Below are 24,637 nucleotides of genomic sequence, written 5' to 3'. Positions count from 1 at the left end.
ATAACTTATTATACAGGAACCAGAACAGGTCGGAACATCAGAAAACATTCCAAAAACATTGATAGGCACACTGGTCTAGGTTTGTAAAGGTAACTTTGTACATGGAAGTTGGTACGGCGGAATAGAGTAAAATGGCCTGCTTGCATACTGTAAGCATGGAAAAGGAACCAATCCCTTATGAATGGCTGCTCAAGTGACAGCTCCACCTGAAAAGATAATCAAACTTTAGACACTTGACACTTCAGAGTTGCTATTGACAAATAACATATTATTTATTTATTTATATATATACACACACAAACATACACTGAGTGTGCAGTGAATTAGGTACATCTGGCATTTCAATGTTCTGCTATGAAAATATTACAGCGACATGCTGGTAGTGGTAGGTTGTTTACAGCTGTGATACGTGCGAACACAACGAGAAAATATACCTAATACCTTGGACACTCATTGTACAAAAAAGTCAGGGTTGTGGAAAAGCTCATATTAAGATTGAACCGTATGGATTTTAGAGGTAGATATGTGTTATTTTAAGTTATGACATTCCATCTTATGTCAATTTAAAAAGTGATTTGTAAGCTAATTACATTTTGAAGAACCTTCCTCAACCCTGGATACACTGCTCCAAGAACTGAGCAACTCTTATCTTAACATGAATGTTAATGCTTACCTTACCCTCACTTACCTGATAGTTATACTGTCATTATACTATCATTGTCAACAACAGTAGCAACATGCACCTAGCCCTGTCTTGCTTTGCTAATTTGAAACAAGTATCATATCAGAGTATATATCAATGAGGCTTATGTGATATTACATCAGCTACAGATAACATGTTAATGAGATAAAATCAACATGTTATTTTCGGTCAGACAGGGAAAGGTACATTGTTGATATGAACTCATAATGAACTTTTAGCAAGCTGGTTTAACTGTGGCACTGCTCTGTGAACTGAGCAGTTTGTCCACTTAGCACCTGATACCTGTATGATGTAAGGTGCCTCGTTTTTCCGCACAGAAGGAAAAGACCTAGCCCTCACAAATATCTGTGGTGGTCTCCTATTCACTTGTGGATTAAATACATGTTCAGTGTTAAATAAAATCGAACATTACAGACAGTCAACAACTCCATATCACAGCTAACTACTTCTAGCATAACAAGCTATGAGAAAAGGCGGTAGCGTCCATTCGTACCTTCAATGTCGTGGATAAAACCTTCTATCCAGTTACTGTATCCCTTGAGTAACACAGCCCGAGGGATGTTGCAGTCAGTACTGGCCCATTGCTCCACATTTGTTATGCTTAATTCAGGCAGACAGGAGAGATTGGTGGTCCACACTGGAGGTTCCATCACTTGTGCTGCTGAATCTTCCATGGATAATATGCGTCGGAGTCCGACTTCCGGGTTTGTGTACCCCTCACGGGCTAAAATGGCCGCCAGGTGAATAAGGCGATATTCGCTCCCGGTCAGAACCTTATTTTGGAAGTCATGCTTAGTGACACGACAAATAGCCTACTTCCAATTGAAATACAAAATTTAGAAAATAGGCCTACGTGTCCCTGATCACGTTTCAATAGATTAAATAACGTGACAGTGTCATGTATTTCCGTGAGACCATACCCGTACTTCCATGATGATTAGGAAATTACGATCACGACTGCCGCCGTGGCTCCTCCCCCGCAATAAACATCCCGCTTTGAACGGTGAACTCTTTACGCCTAGCAGCTATAAAATAGATCACCTACAAAGCTCTCCACAACCTAGCCCCCAGTTATCTCTGCGACCTCCTCCAAGAATACACTCCCTCCCGCTCCCTCCGCTCAACCTCTGCTGGACTACTATGTATCCCCACATCACGACTCACTACAATGGGTGCCCGGTCATTCAGCTGTTCAGCACCCAGGCTCTGGAACTCCCTCCCCCCACACATAAAACAGTCAGACACCATTACAACCTTCAAGTCACAACTCAAAACTCACCTGTTCAAACTCGCACACAACGTCTAACTGATCACTGTTTTGATTTTGATTTTATTTTTTTTGTTTTGTTTTGTCTTGTTTTTGTTTTATTTATTTCTTATTGCTTATGTTTATTTATTTATTAATTTGTTTCCACAATGTCTTGTTTTTTAAAAAATGTATGATGACTATATGCTCTGTAAGGTGACCTTGGGTGTCTTGAAAGGCGCCTCTAAATGAAATGTATTATTATTATTATTATGATAAAAACTACAAAATGACTCTATTAATGCAGGCTATGTGGAAAATGCGCCGACTTTGGCTCAGCCTGGCTCCGCCTCTTCCGCTAAGTAGCTAAGATGGCTGCCGTTGAGTACGGGGAGTGTCCTTCGATCCACACACTTCAGGATTAGCCCGTTTTGAGTACGGCATCCGGGTCCTTGAAGTATACTTCTTTTCGCCGGATCTGAATTGGAACGTACGGCGTCTTTCTTTATAGGTTCATGGGTCTGATTCGCCGATTTCCCATGCTGATATCCCTGGAGATTCTCGGGCATCTTCGACAATTTGGCTATAGATCATTACACTGTCTCATTACACGCTAAATAATATAATTATAGCCTAATTATATATAGCCTATACATATATATAGGCAATATATATAATTAGGCAATATATATATATATATATATATATATATATATATACATATAGCATTTGTGGTTTTGGCATAAACATAACTAGGGTGCACTGTACTATCTGCGCACACCCTTTCTGAAGCCTCTCTCGCTCTCTCTCTCTCTCTCTCTCTCTCTCTCTCTCTCTCTCTCTCTCTCTCTGTCCCTCCCTCTCTCTCTTTCTCTCTCTCTCTAGTTAATTGTCTTAGAACACTCCCATTCAGAATGCATTGGTTTACATTTCGTTCTGTGGAACACGCAAAAAGTCGGACTATCGTGCTCTGGAACACGCTTCAATAGATTAACGTTCGTGCGCAGGAGCACGCAATCGCGTGATACCGGGTTGGATGACAAGTCGGGTGCTCTTCTCTCCTCATGCAATCTACGATGCTTCTCATGTAATGAGATGTCATGTTTTCTGTGCTTCTTTTTTAGCCTCCTCTGACCCTTCGTTCTCTTCACTGTCCCTATACGAGCCACATCCAATGGGTGTGCTCCGTGTGGTTTGACTCCCGGGTGACCTGGTTGACGCGCTGTGTTGATGTTTCCATTAGCCTACTATGCAGCTACGTGAAGCAATGATTGATCCGTGCGATCGTCTCCGGTTTACAACCCGTTTATTTCCTCCCAAACGTAACACCAATTGCAATGGAATACGGAATGCATTTATAGATCCTCAGTGACATAACAACAACATTACTTTCTTGCGGTCAAAAACCGTATGCCCTTCCGGGGTCAAACAACAGAGGTACCCCAAATGACGTCCCTTTTACACCTGTACCCGCAATACTGCAACACCACTCAGTGGTCAACACAGACATTACAACATAACTGAAAAACAGGAAAATGGCTCTTACACTCCGGCCCCTAAATGCAAGCGACGGATGGAGCTAACATTTAAACCAAAACAACAAAGAGCCATTAATACCAGTCATGCATTACTGCATTATCATCAGATATCTTGAGCTGCGTTTAACAGACACAATTTGGTCACTGGTCTTACCACAGTGTTAAACTTCGTCTTAAGACGAACGGACCGTACAAACTCGTTTTTGTCGGGAAAGGTCTCGACTACTCGTCCGAGCAGCCAAGAGCCACGAGGTGCAGCCGAATCCATGACTATGACAATGTCTCCTGGCACCAAATTCCTTTTTTCTCTGTTCCATTTTTGCCGTTCTTGCAGCAGAGGGAGGTACTCTTGAACCCATCGTTTCCAGAACAGATCAGATATATATTGAACCTGTCTCCACCTTCTCTTTGCATACAGGTCTTGTTTCACAAACACCCCAGGTGGTAATGCAGGTTTGCCTTTCAGGAGGAGGATATGGTTTGGTGTGAGAGGTTCAAGATCATTGGGATCCTCGGACAGCTGGGTGATGGGCCGGTCATTTACTATGGCCTCAACTTCACAGAGAACCGTGTGGAGGCCGTCGTCGTCCAATTGCTGCTGGTGCAATACAGATTTGAGAACACGCCTTATTGTACGAATCATGCGCTCCCAAATTCCGCCAAAATGAGATGCCCCTGGAGGATTGAATTTCCAGTCCACTCCTGCTGGAATGAGAGATCTTTGAATCTGTTCATGATTAAGTGCAGCGTGAGCCTCCTTCAGTTCTCTATTTGCTCCAACGAAATTGGTACCATTGTCGGATAGCATATGAGAAACTTGGCCTCTTCTACTTATGAAGCGCCGCAAAGCATTAATGCACGCATCAGTATCCAGCGAGTTTGCAACCTCCAGGTGCACAGCTCTACTCGCCAAACAGGTAAAAATCACCCCGTAGCGTTTACAGAGGCTTCTTCCTCTCTTCACCTCGATAGGGCCAAAGAAGTCTACACCAACACTTGTGAAAGGAGGTAGGTCAGGCAAAGTCCTTTCTAAAGGCAGGTCTGCCATTTTTTGTTCACCTACTCTTGCAGCGTGGAGTCTGCACGTCCAACAATCATTTATGACCTTTCTTATTGCTGAAGGAGCCTTTGTGATCCAGTATTTCCTCCTGAGTTTGGATAGTGTGTGGTTTCTACCACTATGACCCAGTTGCTGGTGGATATGCCTGAGAATAAGAGTCGAAATATGCTGGTCTTTAGTGAGGATGAGTGGATGCTTGACTTCTTCTGGCAGAGCTGCCCTACTGAGCCTTCCTCCAACTCGAAGCAGGTCGTTCTCCAGACAAGGATCTAGTTTGTAAATAGGACTTTCTTTGCGGACTGCCAACTTTCCTGATGAGAGTGCATCAATTTCCGCCTTAAACCGCTGCTGCTGAGCGAAGCGAACAATCACAATTTCTGCCTCCACAAGATCCTCCGACGTTATGCTCTGGTCCCCAACTGCACCTCTTGCCTTCCTCATCTCCAACTGTACATGAGCGGGTTGGTTGTTTGCATCAGAGGCCTGCAGCTCCTTTCTCCTTTGACTTAATTTCAAGAGGGTACTTTGCACCTTCCGGAACCAGGCTACTGCAACCTTGAGCTTCCTCCAATCTGAGAAGTATGTAATTAGTTGGTCAGTCGCATTCGTTGATTCCTTGGTGATAACAGCATTCACCGTGAAGTCTTTCTTAACTTCAGGGTCGTCCAGTGGGATGCTGATTTCTATTATATTTTCTGGCCAATACCTTTCTGGCTTCCAAAGAAAGTTGGGCCCTTCAATCCACCTGCTGCGAGCCAGTAGATCTTCGACTTTCATACCTCTGGATGCGTCGTCAGCTGGGTTATCTTTTGTGTTCACATACTTCCACTGTGACACCTTTGTAGCGTCTCTGATAGTTGTCACCCTGTTTGCTACAAAGGTATGAAAGCGCCGGTCCTCATTCCTTATGTACTTCAGTACTGAAGTACTATCAGTCCAGAAGCATGAGTCTTCCAACTGCAACTGCAGCTCCGCTCTCAACAATCTGTCTACACGAGCAGCAAGAACTGCGGCAGTAAGCTCCAAACGTGGAATGGTGATCGGCTTTATTGGTGTTACCCGCGCTTTGCCAAGCAGGAATGCCACGTGAACCTCGTTCCTGTTATTCTCCAACCTTACGTAACTAACGATGCCGTATCCTCCTTCACTTGCATCGGAGAAGTGATGCAGCTGGGCAAGTGTAGGCTGTCCAAACTCTGTTGGCTTGATGCACCTTCTGATATTAAATTCTGACAACCTGCTAAGCTCTTCCAGCCACTTAGTCCACTGCTGCAGTATGTCACCAGGTACGCTGTCATCCCATCCAGAGTTCCTCCTGCATAGCTCCTGCAACAAGATTTTGCCAGGCAATGTGACTGGTGCAATAAACCCCAAAGGATCGTACACTGAACTAAGTATGGACAGCATGCCACGTCTTGTTTCAGGACCGTTTTTCACCAGCGTCCTGAACTGAACGGAGTCCCTCTCGATGCACCACTGGAGACCAAGGGCTTTCTCCAAGGGAAGATTGTCTCTATCCAAGTCCAATGCCTTTAAGTCCTTTGCTCTGTGTTCCTCTGGCACTGTCCGCAGCACCGTCCTGCTGTTACTGACCCACTTAGTCAGATGGAATCCTCCCTTTTGACAGAGAGCTGTGAGATCTTTAATTGCCTGAATGGCTTCTTCTTCGGAAGATGTGCTTTTTAAGCAATCATCGACATAGAAGTTTTGCCTGACTGTCTTAATCACCTCAGCAGGGAATGACGCCTGATTGTCTTCTGCCGTCTTCCTGAGTGCGTAGCAAGCGCAGCTGGGGGATGAAACTGCCCCAAACAGGTGGACCGTCATCCTGTGCTCTGCAATTTCTTGGCTTAGGTCACCCTCAGGCCACCACAAGAAACGGAGGAAGTTTTTGTCTGTTTCTGCAACATTTACCTGATAAAACATCTGTTGGATATCTCCCATCAAAGCTACAGGCTCCTGTCTGAACCGAGTGAGCACTCCGAGCAGACCGCATGTAAGGTTGGGACCCTGGAAGAGCTCGTTGTTCAAAGATCTTCCTTTAAATGTTGCTCCACAGTCAAACACCACTCGCAGGGTTTTTTTGCTAGGATGATAGACGCCATGATGGGGGATATACCAAACCTTTCCTTCTTCACAACGCAACTGGTGCTGAGGTATTTTCTCTGCATAACCTCTGTCAATGACGTCAGTAAGGAAGCTTGCATACTCCTGATGAAACTGCTCATCCTTCTCAAACCTTCTCTTGAGTCCCAAAATCCTTTGCTTGGCCACCAACAAATTATTTGGGAGCATGAGCTGCTCTTTCCTAAAAGGCAATTTCAGGCTGTAATGCCCGTCAACCAGCTTTGCTGAATGGCTGACAATTTCCAAGAACCTAGTTTCTTCTCTTGACATTTGTTCGTCCTCCAGATTCTTGTCGTTGAAGTCATGGTTGTACTGAGCAGCCAGCATTTCCTCCAGTTTATGCACAGCAATCCTGTTAACGGTAGCAGAGGGAAATTTTTCCTCCATGGTGCCACAGTTTCCATTTAGTGGACCATTTACTGACCATCCTAGCACAGTTCTAATAGCATATGGGCCATTCCCACAGCTGTTGACAACCTGCCATGGTTCCAATAACCTTGGAGCATTAGTTCCAATCAGTAGATCAACATTTGCCTTGATGCTTGGGATGTGTACCTTTTCTAGGTATGGCCACTGAGACAGATCTTCCTGTGTCACTATGTCATCGGCAGTCACTGGGATCTTCTCCTGTGTGAGAACATCTGGAAGTGCATAGAAATCACTGCTGTCAAGCCCAGCAACCTCCAACCCAGCTAAGCAATAAGCAGTCTTCACTGTTTCTTGCCCCATTGTGCGTAACAGGAAGCTGATTTTGTTGCCCGCAGCATTCAGTTTCTTCATTAGATTTTCCGAACAAAAGGTGCCTGAGCTGCCGGGATCCAGAAATGCGTATGTGGTTATGATGTTATTTCCCTTTGAAGCTTTCACCCTCACAGGAAGGATAGACAAAGCGCACTGGTCCCTACCGGCCCCTGTATGTCCACATGTTGTAACTATAGCAGGCTGTTCATTGGAAGGTTCCTCTTGCTGGTCCATAGCTGGTTGCCTTTTTATATGAAGCAAGGTAGGGTGAGTTTGACCACAGATCTTGCATATCATGCGCCTCTCGCAGTAACGGCTCATGTGACCCACGCATAAACATGCGAAACAAACTCCTTTTTCACGCAAAAATTGAATTTTGTCTTTGTGTCCTTTTCCAATGAGCTCCTTACATTCGTCCAATGAATGCCCACGAGAACAGCAGAGGCATCCAGCTTTTTCCATTTTTGTTTCTTCTTTAATTCTTTCAGTGACGTTTGTAGAAGCTACTGTAGTGGCAAAAATACTTTCCTTAACTCTGCTCCTAGGCTGTGAGGTAAACCTGGTGAAAGTCTTTGACCCTGCAGCTCCAAACCCGGAGTCCTGTATATTACCAAACAATGGGTCTGACAGAATTCTAACATGGCGTTCAACAAACGACACTAGGTCTTTGATGTGTGCTCTGTCATTTGTTCTTTCCATTGCATCATGAGCTCTTGCTCTCCACTGATCCCTCATTTTAAATGGTAGCTTGGAAATAATGGCCCTCATGTTAACTGGCATATCAAGTTCTTGTAAGTACTGGAGATCCTCCATAGCATTGCAGCAACCACGCAAAAACAATGAATAGGCTTGGAGTGCATCCACATCTTCAGGTTTAATTGATGGCCAGGCCAAAGCTTTCTCCATATAAGCAGTTGCAATCGTATAGTGGTTCCCAAAATGTTCTTGTAGAAGACCCTTAGCCACTCCATAGCCACTCTCAGGATCCATATGCTGGCAGCTACGCACCAACTCTCGCGGCTGTCCTCTCGTATATTGCTCCAGATAGTATAGACAATCAGCATTGCTTGCCTTTCCTTCCACTCCTTGCTCGAATGCCTTTATGAATGACCTGTATGTGAGAGGGTGTCCTTCAAAGGTAGGAATATCTCTCGGTGGTAGAGACAAGTAATGCTGTTGTTGCACCAGAGCAGCAGTAATTTCATTTTGTCTGCTCATGATGTTAATTATGTCGTCAGGAAGATTTTGATGGCTACCATGTTGTCTTGGTCCATCGTTTGACTGAGCAACTGTAGGCTGGCACTGTGCATGCTGTGATGTTGCTATGATGTTTCCTAACAATTGCACAGGTTGTTTTGGCCTTACGTCCATTGATGTATGATTGTCTGGTGGTAATGATGATTGTGCCCAGTGAATTTGTTGCACAGGCCTGCATGTAGGCTCATACTCCTTCACCATGGGGTTTAGGACAACGACAGAGTCCTCTTTCTTTTTTCCTTTTTCAAAATAGGAATTCATACCATCTGAGCCTTTGGAAGAATAACTTTTTGTTTCCCACGCCTGCAGTACTGCCAGCTTTGCATTGGATGCAGCAAGGTCGGATTTCAAGTCAAGCTCCTCTCTTTTCCTCCTCAGCTGTTGTTCTTGCTCATCCATTTTGCTTTTTAGCTGTTGTTGCTGTTCCTCCATTTTGCTTTTTAGCTGTTGTTGCTGTTCCTCCAGAGCATGTTTTTCTTTTAGGGCTGCTTGGCGAGCGAGAAGTGCAGCTCTGTCGGCCTCAGCCATTATCCGTCCAGAGGATGCAGTGCTTGATCTCCCACTGCGGTGGCTCCTTTGACTAGAGTGTTTGCTACCCACATTTGAAATACTGTCATCAGGACAGATACCATCCTCCACATGAACATTTTCATGTAAAGTTAAATGACCATGACACAAAAACCACTTTTTAGCATCAGCAATAGAACCATTATTTGACAACATTTTTGCTTTAAACCATGTTTCATGCTTCACCTTCTCTTCAGACGGCAATAGGGTCAACAAAGAATCATGGCTGAATTTAGCCTCATTACACACCATTTTTTACCTCTGTTTCATCATTATTCAACATTAGACATTGTATTGTTTTTCTTATAACATCTGCTGTATTTAGTTTGTTTTTTCTTTCCTTTTGTAAAATATCTAGTTTACCAACCAACGCTTTTGCTGTAAGTTTGACCACCCGCTTTAGTGGCAGTGTTTCAGCACCACCAGTAACACTGATTGCTTTTTTAGCTGTTGGTATTTTACCAGTCCCGTTGACAATGTCTGATGCTGCGTTTCCCTCCATTAGAACAACAGTCACAAATCAGTTCAATAGTTTGAAACACAAAGTCAAGTCAATGCAAAGTCTACCGTCCTGTCAGTTTGTCACCAATGCATTGGATTTAAAGCCCGGGCATGTGTGTGGCTCCACAAATACCTGCTCTCTAAATTTTGTGTTGTGCGCCGTCCAGTAGCTTGTGTACGATGTAGTCCACTCCACAGCCGTAGCCTCCAGCGTTAGTACCGTAGCCCATGGTTAGACCCGATGATGCAGGTGTAGCGCAAGTCCTGACAGCTCCCGCAGGCGATTCTACTCGAAATCCCGCAGCCTCCAGACGCACTCCAGCGCAGCCGAAATCCCGACAGCTTCCCGGTCCTTCTGCAACCCGCAAACGTCCTCCAAAAGGTACGACAGTCGAAGCTGCACTAAGCTACCAATAGCTTTCAAAGTCCTTGTGCCACCAGTTGCCTTACGTGCCGAAGGTTTCCTACAGTTCCAACCGGCAGTTTTGAATAAACGGCGGGTTTTTGACAAGTATACGAGCCACATCCAATGGGTGTGCTCCGTGTGGTTTGACTCCCGGGTGACCTGGTTGACGCGCTGTGTTGATGTTTCCATTAGCCTACTATGCAGCTACGTGAAGCAATGATTGATCCGTGCGATCGTCTCCGGTTTACAACCCGTTTATTTCCTCCCAAACGTAACACCAATTGCAATGGAATACGGAATGCATTTATAGATCCTCAGTGACATAACAACAACATTACTTTCTTGCGGTCAAAAACCGTATGCCCTTCCGGGGTCAAACAACAGAGGTACCCCAAATGACGTCCCTTTTACACCTGTACCCGCAATACTGCAACACCACTCAGTGGTCAACACAGACATTACAACATAACTGAAAACAGGAAAATGGCTCTTACAGTCCCCTTTCCTCTATTTTTCCTTCCTGGAGAAGGCCCTTCGCTAATCTGCTTATTATCATTTTTCCCATCTTCGTCCTCGTGCTCACTTTCACTAGGACTAATGTCAGCACTGTTACACTTTTCCCTTGTTTTCCTTACCCCTTCATTGTAGTCCATGTGTCTGGGTGGGACCCTCCTTCCCTGTGTGTTACAATTCTTATCTTCTTCATTGAGCGTGACTTCCCCTTTAATGTCTACCGTGCCTGTTATCATTGGATACAGTCCTGTGTCATACGGTGGCGGCTGAGTCTTCGGGGGTTAACGGCTCAGTCTTCTCATCTTTATTTACTATTTCTCCAGCTGTTCTCTCTTCTTCACTCCATCTCTATCCCACATTTTGGAACAAGGCTAGTACTAACTTCTCCCTCTTACTCTTTTCTACTGCCTTGTTAGCCTCGTCATTTATTATTACCTGGTGCTTTGTTCATTTTTAGGTGTGAAAACACTATTATTAATGCAATTTAGTCGATCCAAGATCAGAAAACTGTTCAATCGGCCAAAATTAAAAGAGAGAGAATTTACTCAATCGATCCAAGATCAGAAAACTGTACAATCAGCCCAAAAGAAGAGAGAAAATTCGCTCAAAATTGAACATACATTTATCCCCATGCATACGATGGTGTACGTGTGTGCATGTCAGCATATTTTTCAAAAAAGCAGCCTTAGTTTGACGGCTGTGCATCCTGACCCTTGGACCCTGCTTGTCAGAATAAGAATCAGAATCTCTTTATTGTCAAGGGGGGCCGGTGATCCTAAGGGCCCCTGGTTCCCCCCAGGGGGGCCGGTGTTCCTAAGGGCCCCTGGTTCCCCCCCAGATGGGCCGGAGTTCCTAAGGGCCCCTGGTTCCCCCCCAGGGGGGCCGGTGTTCCTAAGGGCCCCTGGTTCCCCCCCAGGGGGGCCGGAGTTCCTAAGGGCCCCTGGTTCCCCCCCAGGGGGGCCGGAGTTCCTAAGGGCCCCTGGTTCCACCCCAGGTGGGCTGGAGTCCCTAAGGGCCCCTTGTTCCCCCCCAGATGGGCCGGTGTTCCTAAGGGCCCCTGGTTCCCCCCCAGGGGGGCCGGAGTTCCTAAGGGCCCCTGGTTCCCCCCCAGGGGGGCCGGAGTTTCTAAGGGCCCCTGGTTCCCCCCCAGGTGGGCTGGAGTCCCTAAGGGCCCCTGGTTCCCCCTCAGGTGGGCCGGTGGTCATAAGGGCCCCTGGTGTACCCCCAGATGGGGTGGGCGTTCTGACATAAGGGCTCCTCAAAGTGTGTGTGACCAATAAATGTTAACTCTGTTCATCGTTGAATTTCAATAAGCTTTTATTAAACAATTTTTAATATTTAAACAATGGACTTTTCTCTATAGTTTTATTGCCATGGAACGAATAGAACATAGAAAACATGTCAGTTTAAAGAAATTAAAAAATGAATGCATTGGAATAATTGTATGTCAAAAGCTGGATACATTATAGTATGTTTATATATTTTTTTTTCAAAAAGAATCACCCCCAAATAAAACACATTCGAAATGGCTGCTAGTAGACAATGAAAGGTTTGTTTGAATTAAAGGGGTGATATTATGCCAGGGGGTGCATGGTGGTGTAGGGGCCCTCCTGTGTTTGAGGACGATGCACAGGGATGGTGGGAATAGCAGCTGCTCTCAGCCCAGTCTCGCCCTTTCTGGTCTCCACTAACCGGTCTGCCTCAAAATGTCCTGCAGAGTGACTTCACTTTAGGTATTTTAAATGAATCGAACATTAAGCTTCCCAATGGTGTGTTCTTTGTTTGTGTTTCATTAAGATCCCCTCACATGTTTATTCGTCATTGTAATCTTTGATTAGTCAGATTGCTCCTGCCGGTTTGAGCCAACCGTTTGGTTCTCCTCCCTGCGTCGGTGGGGAGGAGTACATCTGTACTCCTTTCTCTGAGCGATTGGAGCCTCCTCATGCAGCTCAGGAAACCGTGGTGGAGACTTTAGGACAACACGGAGGAAAGAGCGGACAAGCTGCTGGCATGGTCTGAGTTTATTGATTTATATCATGAATTGCAGTAAATAAGTGAATAGTAAAAGCAATATCTATATCTACTGTATATATATATATGTAAATATGTGTGTATATATTTATGGATATATACATGTATATGTTGTATTGAAAGATCATCAGATTGAAAACTCAAAAGATCCATTTTCAATAGAAAATTGATTATTTGAACCAAGCCCAAAACACAAGTCATGATTCATGCTTAGAAAAAGCCCTCAACCATAATATTGTGATGACAACTTATTCCAATCTTATATCGTTCTCAACTCTCCTTTTGCTTCCTTCCTAGTTTCTTATTGAAGATGCATTACCTAAATGTTATGACAAACATGTTTTAAAATTCTGCTGCTGCTTAATGTAAATGCTGTAACACATTACACCACGCTCTAATTGTACGTTGACGGATGAGGGAGGTTACGTCTCCGTATGGGTAACGCAATCTGATTGGCTGACGGATCCGTCACTGCCTGAACATTTCTCAACTTTTTGACGCTGGCAACGGAGCCGACAGAACGGATTGTCCCACAATGCATTTCGAGAGCGCCCTAATCAAAGTCAATGAGATCCGTCTATGGAAATGTACAGTGCGAAAGCGGTGTTACCCCAACACTGTTCCTCATCAGCCTCACCCCTTCCTGCTCACTCCCACCCCTCCTTCTACTGCTTCCTCCTTCTGCTTTTAACCACCACCCAAGGCCCATCCGAGCCCTGATCCAGGCCTGCAGCCCCACCCAGATCCTCCTCCTCCTCCTCCTCCTCCTCCTCCTCATCCTCGGTGTTGAGGTGAAGGTGCTCCATGCTGGCCCTCAGCTGGGCCTCAGGCCCCCCAGCTCTCCTGTTGGCCCCTGGGTCTGGCTGGAGCACTTTTTCTAGGAGGCTCCTGTACAGTCTCCTGAACCGGTCGTCCTGTACTATCTCCTCTGGTTTCCACTCCTGGAGCAGCTTCTGCCGGTGGTGCACCAGCCTGCCCTTGTACAACCTGGACAAACCCGTCTAAGATTAATGAAGCACTGTTTTATCTTATCTCAAAACTATTGAAACAGGACTAGCTAGGTGATGGTGTTACTTTGGAAACAGTACTGTCTGGGTGTCTCACCAAGCGAAGAGGGGTTCAGGGAGGGGCTTGCAGAGCAGCAGGTTGAGCTGGGAGGCATCCTTCATGCAGGCCTGCCATTGGTTGAAGCTGTGAGCCACGACACCGTCTGGAAGCTGTTCACTGTTGTGCTTGATATGATGCTGCCCACCTACACACACGCACGCACACACACACACACACAGACATACACACACACAGGTAGGGAGGAGTTAGTAAGTGAGTGAGTGAGTGATTAAAGTTGCATCATGTGCTACCTACCTGCTTTCCCTCCATTTTTTCTGATCAGTTCTCCTTGGACCATGACCATAAGCAGAGCTTTGAGGAGCGTCGGCTCAGGGCTGGCCCTGCTCAGCCAGTAGCGGGTCACAGCCACTGGGAGGCGCAGGTGAGCCGGAACTCCCTCCAGCGTCTCTTCCTCCACGCCCAGAGTCTCCAGACACACCTGCAGCCTCACAGCGGGGTCTGCCTGGGAAGTGGTAGCAAACAACATGTTTTTAGATTGCTTTGCATTCGATGGCTCCCTCTATAGGTTGAACACTGCTATTGTCATTGTCTGACAGTCCTACCTGATTGAACGTTGATGGGACACACCTGTCCTCTGCTTATTGAAACATAATTGAATGGGTGTTTAGGGAGCCTGCTAGTCTGGTTCTACCCGTCTGTCTTGCAGGGAAGCCAGCAGCCTTTCCCATAATGAAAAACCTCAAAGCCTTGTTTGAAGATGTGTTCAGGGGGTTTGTTTCTCCTTTGAAGGGCTGCTGTCTCTTATCCCTGAATCTGTTTTGATATCATCAGTTAAAGTGAGGAGTTGGAATGAACTGTGTTGATAGAACACGAAAGATAGTAGTTGACAATATGGGGGTACTTATCCCTAACCCTAATTAAGATATCTCCATGTTTGTGAACGTATCGGTTTAGCCTAGCCCTAGCCCTGCCCATTTTTTGGTTTGGAGCTGACTAGGCCTTTGCTGGCCGCCTGATGTCCATCTTTTATAACTTTCTCCTCCATTTATTATCCCTATTTTGTCCATCTATTATCCTATTTGTTAACTGGCGGAAGACGGAAGACTTACCTGGGGCAGAGTGGCCAGTCTCAGCTGCTGAGCGGCTCCTTGGACCAACGGTTGTACCTCCAGTTCGACCCGGTCCACTTCCCTCACCGCGCCTTGCCCCAGGCCCAGCAGCAGCCCGTACAGCACCTGCCGGATGGGCTGCGAGGTGAGGTTGGAGCTCTGTAGGTCACTGAGCTCCGCCTGGATCCCCACAATCATCCTCCTATCGACCAGCACGTTCAACACGTCACCGCTCAGCTCTCCTCTGGCCAGGGGCGCCCGGACCCAGTCGGGGACGCAGCTCAGCATCTCAGTGGGCAGCGGCGGAATGGTTCCCTCGCTGAAGAACCCCCGCAGAGAGGAGCTGGGGAGCCGGTACTCCAGCATGGACTTCTGCACCTCTGTCTGAGCCTCCGTCTTAGCCTGTTGACTCATGTCGGGTATGAGTGCCATCGCTGCTGTCAAGGTGTCTTCTGTCGTCTGGTCTGTCCTGGCTCCGAGCCAGCTCAGGAGCCCCTCCAGGCGGTGCCCAGGGTGGTCCGCTGGAAGGAATTGGATCCATTTAATTTCTCTGAGGTTGACATCGTCGTTCTCGGCCAACGAGGCAAAGACGGGCAGGAGCTGGGGGTCGATGTTGAAGAAGGTGCAGAAGCTGAACGTGGTGTATCGCTTGCAGGGGATGAAACAACCGCCCAAATCCATTTCCACCCCATCCCAACGGAAGTGTTTCAGTGGTAGAACCCCCTCTGGAAGGTTGTAGATGCAGAAGTCAGTGTCTTTGGACAGCACCGGGCAGCACCACTCTCTGGCCAGGGCAGCCAGCTGGCCGTCGGTCTCTCCGAAGCACCTGACCAGCGGCACCTTCAATTCGTTCAGCGTCTGTTCGAACACTGACAGGGTAAAGGGGGGAAGGATGTCCTCCCTCTTGCCCATCAGAGCGATTTCATGGGCCCTCCGCAGAAATTCTCTGTTCCTTTCCAGGATATTCTTTAATTTATTGTCGCTTTTGCTCGAGCCTCCATCCATCACCACGTAAGGTTTGATTCCACAGTTGTGCAGATTCGTGAAGAAATCCTGGACCAGAGCTCGGAAGGCCAGGTACTCCCCACCGTGGCTCAGGTCCAAGAAAAACCTAAAGTAGAGATGGTAGGCCAGGTTGCTGCCGTCCACCACTAGCTTGCTGTCCCTGAAGGGGTAGTCCTTGTAGATCTGTTTTTTTCTTTGGTTTAGATCCTCCAGCAGCCACGACAAGCCCGTCACCCCCATGGTGACTGATTGGTCAAGTTCTAACTTCACCTATCGATGGTGACTGGACTAACACAGAGAGGATTCCATCTCTTTTATACACCAACACACACGCACACAAACACATGCACTGGGAGTGGCTCCTCAGTTCTCTATAAGTTTCGCTTCTGGACATTTCAATGGTATCACATCATCAACCCCATTTCCTTGTCCCATGAAGCAATGCAGCAGAAAGCGTGTAGCCTACTGTACTGATGTGTGTGAGTGTACAGTATCAGTAGTCCTATACAGTGGGCCTATACTAGGGAATGAATCCCGTCGGTCAGACTTCTTCATGGCATGGCCGGACCCCTTCAGGGGACCCTGGACACTCCTAAGCTCAGAGCATGCCCCCCCCCCAACACACAAACTTTACCCATTCCCTAGTCTGGCTGAACGGAAATGGACAGCGTCTATAGCGCTAGAGTCAGATTACACCGCTACTCCTCCCCTTCCTGTTGCTGGCTTTCCCGTATTGTGCTCCCCCTCAAGGTCACCGCTGCTGCTTCCCGGGCTTAGCCCCGCCCTAGACGATTGTGATTGGTTTAAAGAAATAAAAACAGGCCAGCCCTGTTTCCCCCCCGATTGACGGCTCTAAATAGCGTGGTTCCAGACCATTCTACTTGCTGTAGTTTGGTGGTTGGCTTTGCGAGACTACCCATTCCCAAACCCTTTGAAAATCAGATTGTGACTGTAAATAGTCATTTCATTAATTTACATCTAAGAAATAACTTTCATATTATGTTGAAATGTATTTTGGCAAGACATATCATCAAATAGACATAGGCCACTCAGTCACGCATTGTGGTTGAGACGCTGTATGAAAAGATCAATACGCCAACGTTTAATGACTGTTCAGGGTAGGTCACGCATTTGACAAGTTTTAGAGGGAGCAGCATTCCTCCATAGAGTCATCGATCTGTCGGTATTCCTACACAATAGGCTAATTATAACTAGCCTACACCAGCCCTTACTAATCGTATAATGACTGTTCAGGGTAGGTCACGCTTTTGACAAGTTTTACAGCAATGACGCCCGCCAGGAACGACCCAACGTGAAATATGTGAAATGTAGCGTGGCATAGCTCAGGGTTGGGCAGCAGCATTCCTCCATAGAGCCATCGTTCGGTCAGGATTTCTACACTAGATGAATTATAAACTAGCCTACACTAGCTCTCACTAAAAGGCAATGACTGATTTTTGGCGTACAAATTGTCTGTAACAGCCAACGGTTTGTTCCATTCTTGTCTTACATGGGTTTTAGAAGATTACAGCAAGTAAAGATGTAGCTTTCCTGGCCAAAGCTGCCTGAAAGTTTTCTAAATTTTGTTGCTATTCTCATACATTCTCTCAATGTGTGGTTTCATAAGACATGCACTTTGGCAGGACCCTCAACAAGGTTCTTGAAACTATGCCGTCCCCTGCTGAAAGTTATAATTGTCTTTCTCTAAACCACAACTCTGGCTTTGGTGTCATACCATCATTCCCTTTACGGTATACCCAGAGCCATTTAGAGAGAGAGTTGCGACATCTCCATCACCCCAATGGACCTTGTTTTAACAGCCATCGTCTCTCCATAGTTCCCGTCTCTCTCAGTCTCCCCCTCTTACTCTGCCTTTCTGTCTCTCAGTCTCCCCCTCTTTCTCTCTTGTCTGTTTGTCTCTTTCAGTCTCCAACTCTTTCTCTTTGTCTGGCTGTCTCTCTCAGTCTCCCCCTCTTTCTCTCTGTCCGTCTCTCTCAGTCTTCCCTTCTTACTCTGCCTTTCTGTCTCTCAGTCTCCTCCTCTTTCACTCTGTTTCTTTCAGTCTCCCCCTCTTTCTCTCTGCCTGTCTGTCTCTCTCAGTCTCCCCCTCTCACTCTGTCTTTCTGTCTCTCTCAGTCTCTCCGTCTGTCTGTCTGTCTCTCTCAGTCACCCCCTCTTTCTCTCTGTCTGTCACTCCCTTCAGTTCAATCTAGTTGTTCTCCAGGCAGTGTTGTGTGTGAACTAGTTCATTGAACAAGTTATTTTTTCTTTGAACTTTGAACTGAATTTAACATATTTTTAACTAAAGAACTTGAACTTGAACAAGCTCAGATTTTGTGACATTCGGAATTGATGCTAAGGTCCAGATGACATGTTTATTAAATGGTGTTACTGCCTTAGTTGTTATGAATGAAAAAGGTGTGCAAATAATATTCACAACAATTTTAGATGGTAGTGATCGGCAGCTGATAATGGAGAGGATTAATTTCAAAAGAAAAGCACAGAAATATTCATTCCCAGTTTTTCTTTGGTTACTAAAATAAATTGTAAAATCTAAAGAAGTTTGTCTGATGGTCTGTCTTCATGTGCATCTGTCTGTCCGATGGACTACCAGACTGTTTTATGGTGTTAATGTTTTATAAAGTGCATCTGTCTGTCTGACGGTCTACCCGACTGCCCCTCAGCCTGTCTGATCGTCTGTCCTAATATGCATCTGTCTGTCTGAAGTCTACCTGACTGTCTTATGGGTTCATCGTCTTTAAGAGCATCTGTCTATCTTTTGGTCTTTCGGGTGGTCTGTCTGTCTCTCTGTCTGTCTGATGCTCTGTCTCTGTGGTTAATGGGCAGCAGACACATTAGGACCAGTGCTTGTTATAACGCTGTTTAGAAGAATGGCGTTAGGTAACGCCGTTATATTCAGTCTGTAAATGCGGTGCGTTACTATGAATTGATTGAATAAAGAGCGTAATCCGAATGCACCCCTGGTTCCAAACACAAACTGCTAAGTGAGAAGACCGGGCAGGTTAACTAAGAGATAAGCTGGCATTTTCTGTAGTATTCGGCAGATGTTCCACAGCCTTTGCAACTAAGCAAAGTAAAATTCAGTTGGAAGTACATCAGGGCCTTGAATGGTCAGTTCAACCATTTAACACATTAAGGCCAAGTGAAAACTGCTACGAAAAATCCTAATTTTTACAGTAACGCAAATAGTTACTTTCCCTGGTAACTAGTTACTTTTATTATAGAGTAATTCAGTTACTAACTCAGTTACTTTTTGGAACAAGTAGTGAGTAACTATAACAAATTACTTTTTTAAAGTAACGTTCCCAAAACTGGTGAGGACACAAGTGGTGTCGATTAGTTTTATTTCAAAAGAGGAGAGACGCCCATCATGACACAGCAGTACAAAACACAGCACGTCACGACTGCCCCGGGGCCCTCCAGGGCCTCCCTCTGCCTACGCACCTCAGAACGCACCACGACACTCGACCCACTCGTATATTTAGAGTTTTTCTACCACATGACTAAAACTAGGGAGCAAAACCTTCGGCCGGAGACTTCCGCTAGCGAACACACGACCGCAGGAACCGTCTGCTGATCGCCGCGCTAGAGCCCACCGCCCCACGCCACAGGAACCGTCCGCTGATCGCCGCGCTAGTGCCCACCGCCCCACGCCGCAGGAACCGTCCGCTGATCGCCGCGCTAGAGCCCACCGCCCCACGCCACAGGAACCGTCCTCTGATCGCCGCGCTAGAGCCCACCGCCCCACGCCACAGGAACCGTCCTCTGATCGCCGCACTAGAGCCCACCGTCCCACGCCACAGGAACCGTCCGCTGATCGCCGCGCTAGAGCCCACCGCCCCACGCCACAGGAACCGTCCGCTGATCGCCGCGCTAGAGCCCACCGCCCCTCGCCACAGGAACCGTCCGCTGATCGCCGCGCTAGAGCCCACCGCCCCACGCCCCAGGTGACCGGCGATGGCTCCTGTCCGCTCCGTGCCTCGGTAAGACTATCAACAATTAGCGTAGCGTTTCACCTAGCGTAGCGTCAACGGAGGTAGCTGCCGGGTCAAGCCTTGATCCAGACGAGGGTACTGTTGATGATGATGATGATGATGAGTAGGGATGGGAATCGAGAACCGGTTCTTGTTCAGAACCGGTTCCGAGTCAACCGATTCCTTGGAATCATTAGCAAGCCTGCTTAACGATTCCGCTTATCGGTTCCGGTCGCGGCAAATGCGTTGTGACGTCACACACACGCTGCTTTGATTTGGTTCAGAACGCAGCAAACATGTCGCCGCCGAGGAAGAATCGCATTGTGCGTTCACACCAAACACGACGGGGCGACAAGATCCCATACAAAGTGAACGTAGAGACGCGTATAAGTGTGAATCTTTCGCGGGAGAAAACCGGCGACAAGTTTTTGTCGTGATGACAGCCAATCAGCGTTCAACAGCGTGATAACTGAGTGACATGTGTAACGTAACAGCCAATCAGCGTTCAGCCGTCAAACTCAGTGCAGTGAAGTCCGGGGTGAACTGCGGCATGGAGTAGAAAGTTATTGTTGCAGTTTGCGACTCCCGGAGCTCTATATATAATAGTATATGATATATTATAATTGTATATATAATATCACGGCCAACAGCTCTGTCGCCTCCGGATGGCCGTAGCGTGGGGAGCTCTCATAGGGATTGGGCTTCTCAGGGTTTGTTGACCGGCATTGCTATGGTTTCCGGTCTTGTGTGTTCCAACGGTTTATCAGGTAGGCCCATCTAATAAATCTCTGTCTAATCAATGCTTCATTTTGTTTATGTCAGTTGAATTTTGTTACAAGTTGAATGCAAATGAGCACTGTTAGCATTCCAAAAGGCACAAGCTCTTACTTGGCTGTTTTCAGTCTGTGTTTTTAGTTTTATGGCACATAAGGCATTTGGGCTTGAAAAGCCAAACATATTTTTTCGTCTAGACCAATTGATTTGAAAATGTACAATTTCCTAATACTAGAAGCACTTTTGATCAGATATTAAAGAGATTCAATGCAAACAAACACATTTATACTTATTTTCTCACCCAATGAGAATCGATAAGAGAATCGATAAGGAATCGGATCGATAAGCAGAATCGGAATCGGAATCGTGAAATTCTTATAAATTCCCATCCCTAATGATGAGGGATGCCTTGGAAACCAATAGTCAGTGATATCATTCCACAACCGGTTTAAATGGTTGAACCTTTAACCCTCATTAGTCATCAGTCCAGAGAGAGAATGTCTGTCTACAGGTTACGATGCATAGACTGACCACATAGACCACCTATACACGCCCTCTACAGAGCACCTGGAGGTATGTTATGATCCCCACAACGTCATGAGGTCACTCATCCCAGCCACCTCAGTCTTCAGGAGTTGGATACATTTCCTTTTTCTTTTAGGGGATTTTGCTGACTCTTTTATTCAAAGGGACTTACAACCGTTCCTACACACATACACACACTGACGGCCGAGTCAACCACGCAGGGCGACAGCCAGCTCGTCAGGAGCAGAGAGGGGGATGTGTCTTGCTCAGGGACACCTCGAAACTCAGCGAGGAGGAGCCGGGTGTTGGAGCCGGGATGGGTGGGTTCTTAGTTATCAATGCCTCGTTTTATATGTTAAGACCCTTATTATGCTACCAAAGAAGTGTCGGGCTACTTCTAAGACTTTAAGTGGTTTAAAATAACTATTTCGTTTTTACCATAACACGTGCCCCCATCGTTTCAAGTTTATAGCGTTTTGGTAGAATGGCTAAAAACAGGCATGCGTAAGAATGCGTATACATGCGCCTTTTTGCTCCCAAACGAACATCCCAACTCGTTATCATCCTAAACGTATCCCAGATCCATTTTACACCGGATTTGTCCTTTAATAGCAGTCCTGGTGTCTGATAAAATGCATTTTTTTATTAATTTAAACTTACTAGGAAGTTATTTTGAGCCATTTTAAATATGGTTATTTGAGGTTGTTTGCTAATAGGACATTTATGACGGTACTTTCATATCCACAACTCTGTGAGTGAGTGAGTGAGTGAGTGAGTGAACGAGTAGCCTAGAGTATGTGTGTGTGAGGTGAAGGGGTACATAGATTATGATTAGATTATTTTACATTTTAAATTGTTGTATGTTGTATTGCAATAAATCCAAAAAAGAATATGTTGACCAAGAAGGTACTTGACTGAGTCTTTATTGAATCAGAGGGAAGTGGTTTGACATTTACAGTCATGGTTATCATTGCAATAAACCTGCATTAGAATTATGTTTCTATCAAGATAACCTAAATCTATTGATGGCTTATTTTGTAGGACTAAATGTGTCCACATTCCCACAAAACTCACTAGTAGACGTAATTTGAGGGGTCTTTTTTTCAACATTTTCTCTGGGGGAGCAAACCCCCTTAGAATTGCTTTTTGAGAATGTAAGTACGGACTACACAGACTGTAGATCGTGATCACACAGAGAAACGGTCCACAATTCACAAATGAAGACCCAGACATCCAAAAAGGCAGCTACATCTCTGATGTGCCTCCCACCACGTGTAAGCTAGTGTATAGAACAAAACACATTTGGCGAAGTCCGGAATTTTAAGTTTTGAATACTATTTATGGCCCCCCGCCTGGAACCTCAGGCCACCCCTTTGCCACCTCAGGAAAAAACCTCTAAATCCGCCACTGTATTTTTGCATAACATATCATTAAAGTCAATGGCCACACTGTCACCCATTGTGGTTGAGAGGCTGTATGAATAGTTTTATACCAGTGGCGCCTGCTGGTCTTTCAATGAGGGGAAGCTCATTTTCGGCATACATCATACAAATTGCAAATTATTTATACGTAAACTCTGCTCTCTGTTCCTTTTCACAGAAATGCGCCGTGACCCTGTCATACCCTCTGTCTTTTGTAGTGACTGTGCCATTGTCCTCTCAATGGCCAGCAGAGCTAGACTGCTTGAACGGCCTTGGCCAATGTGTTACAGGTGTAGGTCTTCAGCCGCTTTAAACAGGAGAAGGTGCTTTCTAAACCTGATGTATTTCAAATTGTTGCCATTAATGAGAACAGTTTGTAAAGCTGAGGCGTTGCACTGTCCAACTCCATTTCTTTAAGGAACAACAAGAAATCACACAGCTTTCCCCTGTCACCCTGCAAGTCCTGATCTGAATACAGGACTGGAAGTTCAGACCTGAGGCTCCCTGAAGCAAAGTGATGATCCACTACCAAAACGATATTAGATGGAGGGAAATTCCCAAAAAGAAATGTGTGAATTCTGTTAAACTGAAACAAGGAATTGTGTGAATAAGTGTATGGAATGTACGATGAAAATTGTCCAGCAATATCGCCAAGCAAATATCAAGAAATAGGTTGCACTGCAGTTTGTCCTTCGACTCGCTTGCAAAATCCGTGTTCGGACTGAGAACTTAAGAGAGCTCCGGCGACGTTTTACTGTTCAAAATCGCTGTCAATCAAACGTCAACTCAGTCTTTCGCAGACCCTTGAATCATCACGGAGAAGGCCAGCTTCCAGCCCACCCACCCACTCCTCCATAGAGTACCTACTAAAGTGAAAATGTCACGTTGTCCTCAACCGGATTTTCAGTTCTAAACAACCGAACAAGAGGTGGCGTTTTCAATTGCTTCCATCGTGTTGTTTCTTCCAAAATGAAAATAAATCAATTTCAGGAGGTGAAAATCACTACCAATTGAAACATCTCATGGTGTTCATGTATTCCCCTGGGGTATTAGAAGGAAAAGTTTGCGTTTTTATAAAAGTTTTTATGAAGACATTTGCGAGAACGGAAATATTTCTCAATATTACTTGCATCATGTTCAAAGCTAGAAATAAACTGCTGCCAGGTAACATTCAAAAACTTTTTTTTGACAGAGAGGGGGGTTACAATTTGAGGGAACTGTTAAACTTTAAGACACTGGCTGTACGCATGACTTTAAAATGTCATTGCATCTCAATTGGGGGTGTGAAACTGTGGAATGGGATGAGCAAGGAGCTAAAGCAATGTCCAAACATGATCCAGTTTAAAAAAAGGTTCAAAGCAATGATTTTCAAAAGGTACAGGGATGAGGGACAGAAGTAAGAAGGAAAATATAAAAAAATAAATAATAATAATATATATGAAATAATATATCAAATATAGTATAAAGAGAGATTATGAGGAATACAGGAAGTATATATTAAATAAATATTAATTGTTGAACTGTGGAAAAGGGGTAGGATTAAATAAGTGTTACACTTCTTCCTACTCCTTTTCAGACATATCAATTGAATGCATGTAATTTTTTTTTCTTTAGTGAAATAATTGGCACATCGCTTTTGTTTATTGTAGTGTCATGCTTTTTATTTTGTTTGGTGTTATTTGCGATGTTTGATTTGTATTTTGATACGTCTGAAATAAATGAAATCTATCAATCAATCAATCAATCAATCATTGGTATAGCAAACTCGCAAATCAATTTCCTAAAAAATCTTTCCTTTTCTATAAAACGTTTGTGTGGCATGGGATTTCCCCTCGTTAATTTGTTTTGTGTAGAACCAAAAATCGGTTGCTATGGAAGCCTGACGTCACACTGTAGTACTCTATTCCCCCAGAGAAGCTGAGCGTCCGTGGGAGGGACATAATCGCAGCATTATCCAATGACCGTCGACTTTCGACATTAAAAAAAGCTGTTCAATGCAGCCCCATTGAAGTGTTCAGGGGTAGGTCACGCATTTTACAAGTTTTACAAC

The 24,637-nt window shown here is 45.5% G+C and overlaps 2 protein-coding genes across 2 annotated transcripts in view; both read right to left on the bottom strand.

Moving 5' to 3' along the window:
- Positions 1-24,637, bottom strand: part of LOC132458860 (protein asteroid homolog 1-like) — a 46,635-nt gene that overhangs the window by 17,341 nt on the left and 4,657 nt on the right. The gene's annotated exons all lie outside the window — the stretch shown is intronic.
- On the bottom strand, positions 12,809-16,784 carry LOC132458856 (protein asteroid homolog 1-like). Its single transcript, XM_060053196.1, has 4 exons — positions 14,868-16,784; positions 14,053-14,260; positions 13,795-13,942; positions 12,809-13,677 (listed from the first exon to the last, which is right to left on the bottom strand). Exons 1-4 carry the CDS (start codon positions 16,110-16,112, stop codon positions 13,356-13,358), a joined length of 1,923 nt encoding a protein of 640 aa, XP_059909179.1. The 5' UTR covers positions 16,113-16,784; the 3' UTR covers positions 12,809-13,355.

This window comes from Gadus macrocephalus, chromosome 6 (genome assembly GCF_031168955.1).
Source record: "Gadus macrocephalus chromosome 6, ASM3116895v1".
NCBI classification, from domain to species: domain Eukaryota; kingdom Metazoa; phylum Chordata; class Actinopteri; order Gadiformes; family Gadidae; genus Gadus; species Gadus macrocephalus.
Note: the sequence above shows the minus strand (reverse complement) of the source record. Positions and strands in the feature narration are given on the sequence as shown.

Excerpts from the sequence above, each read along its gene's own strand:
- LOC132458856 (XM_060053196.1), bottom strand. The coding sequence starts at position 16,112 with ATGGGGGTGACGGGCTTGTCGTGGCTGCTGGAGGATCTAAACCAAAGA. Across the intron at positions 14,261-14,867 it reads GACTGGCCACTCTGCCCCAG|GCAGACCCCGCTGTGAGGCT; the intron begins GTAAGTCTTCCG and ends ACCACTTCCCAG. Across the intron at positions 13,943-14,052 it reads AAAAAATGGAGGGAAAGCAG|GTGGGCAGCATCATATCAAG; the intron begins GTAGGTAGCACA and ends GCGTGTGTGTAG.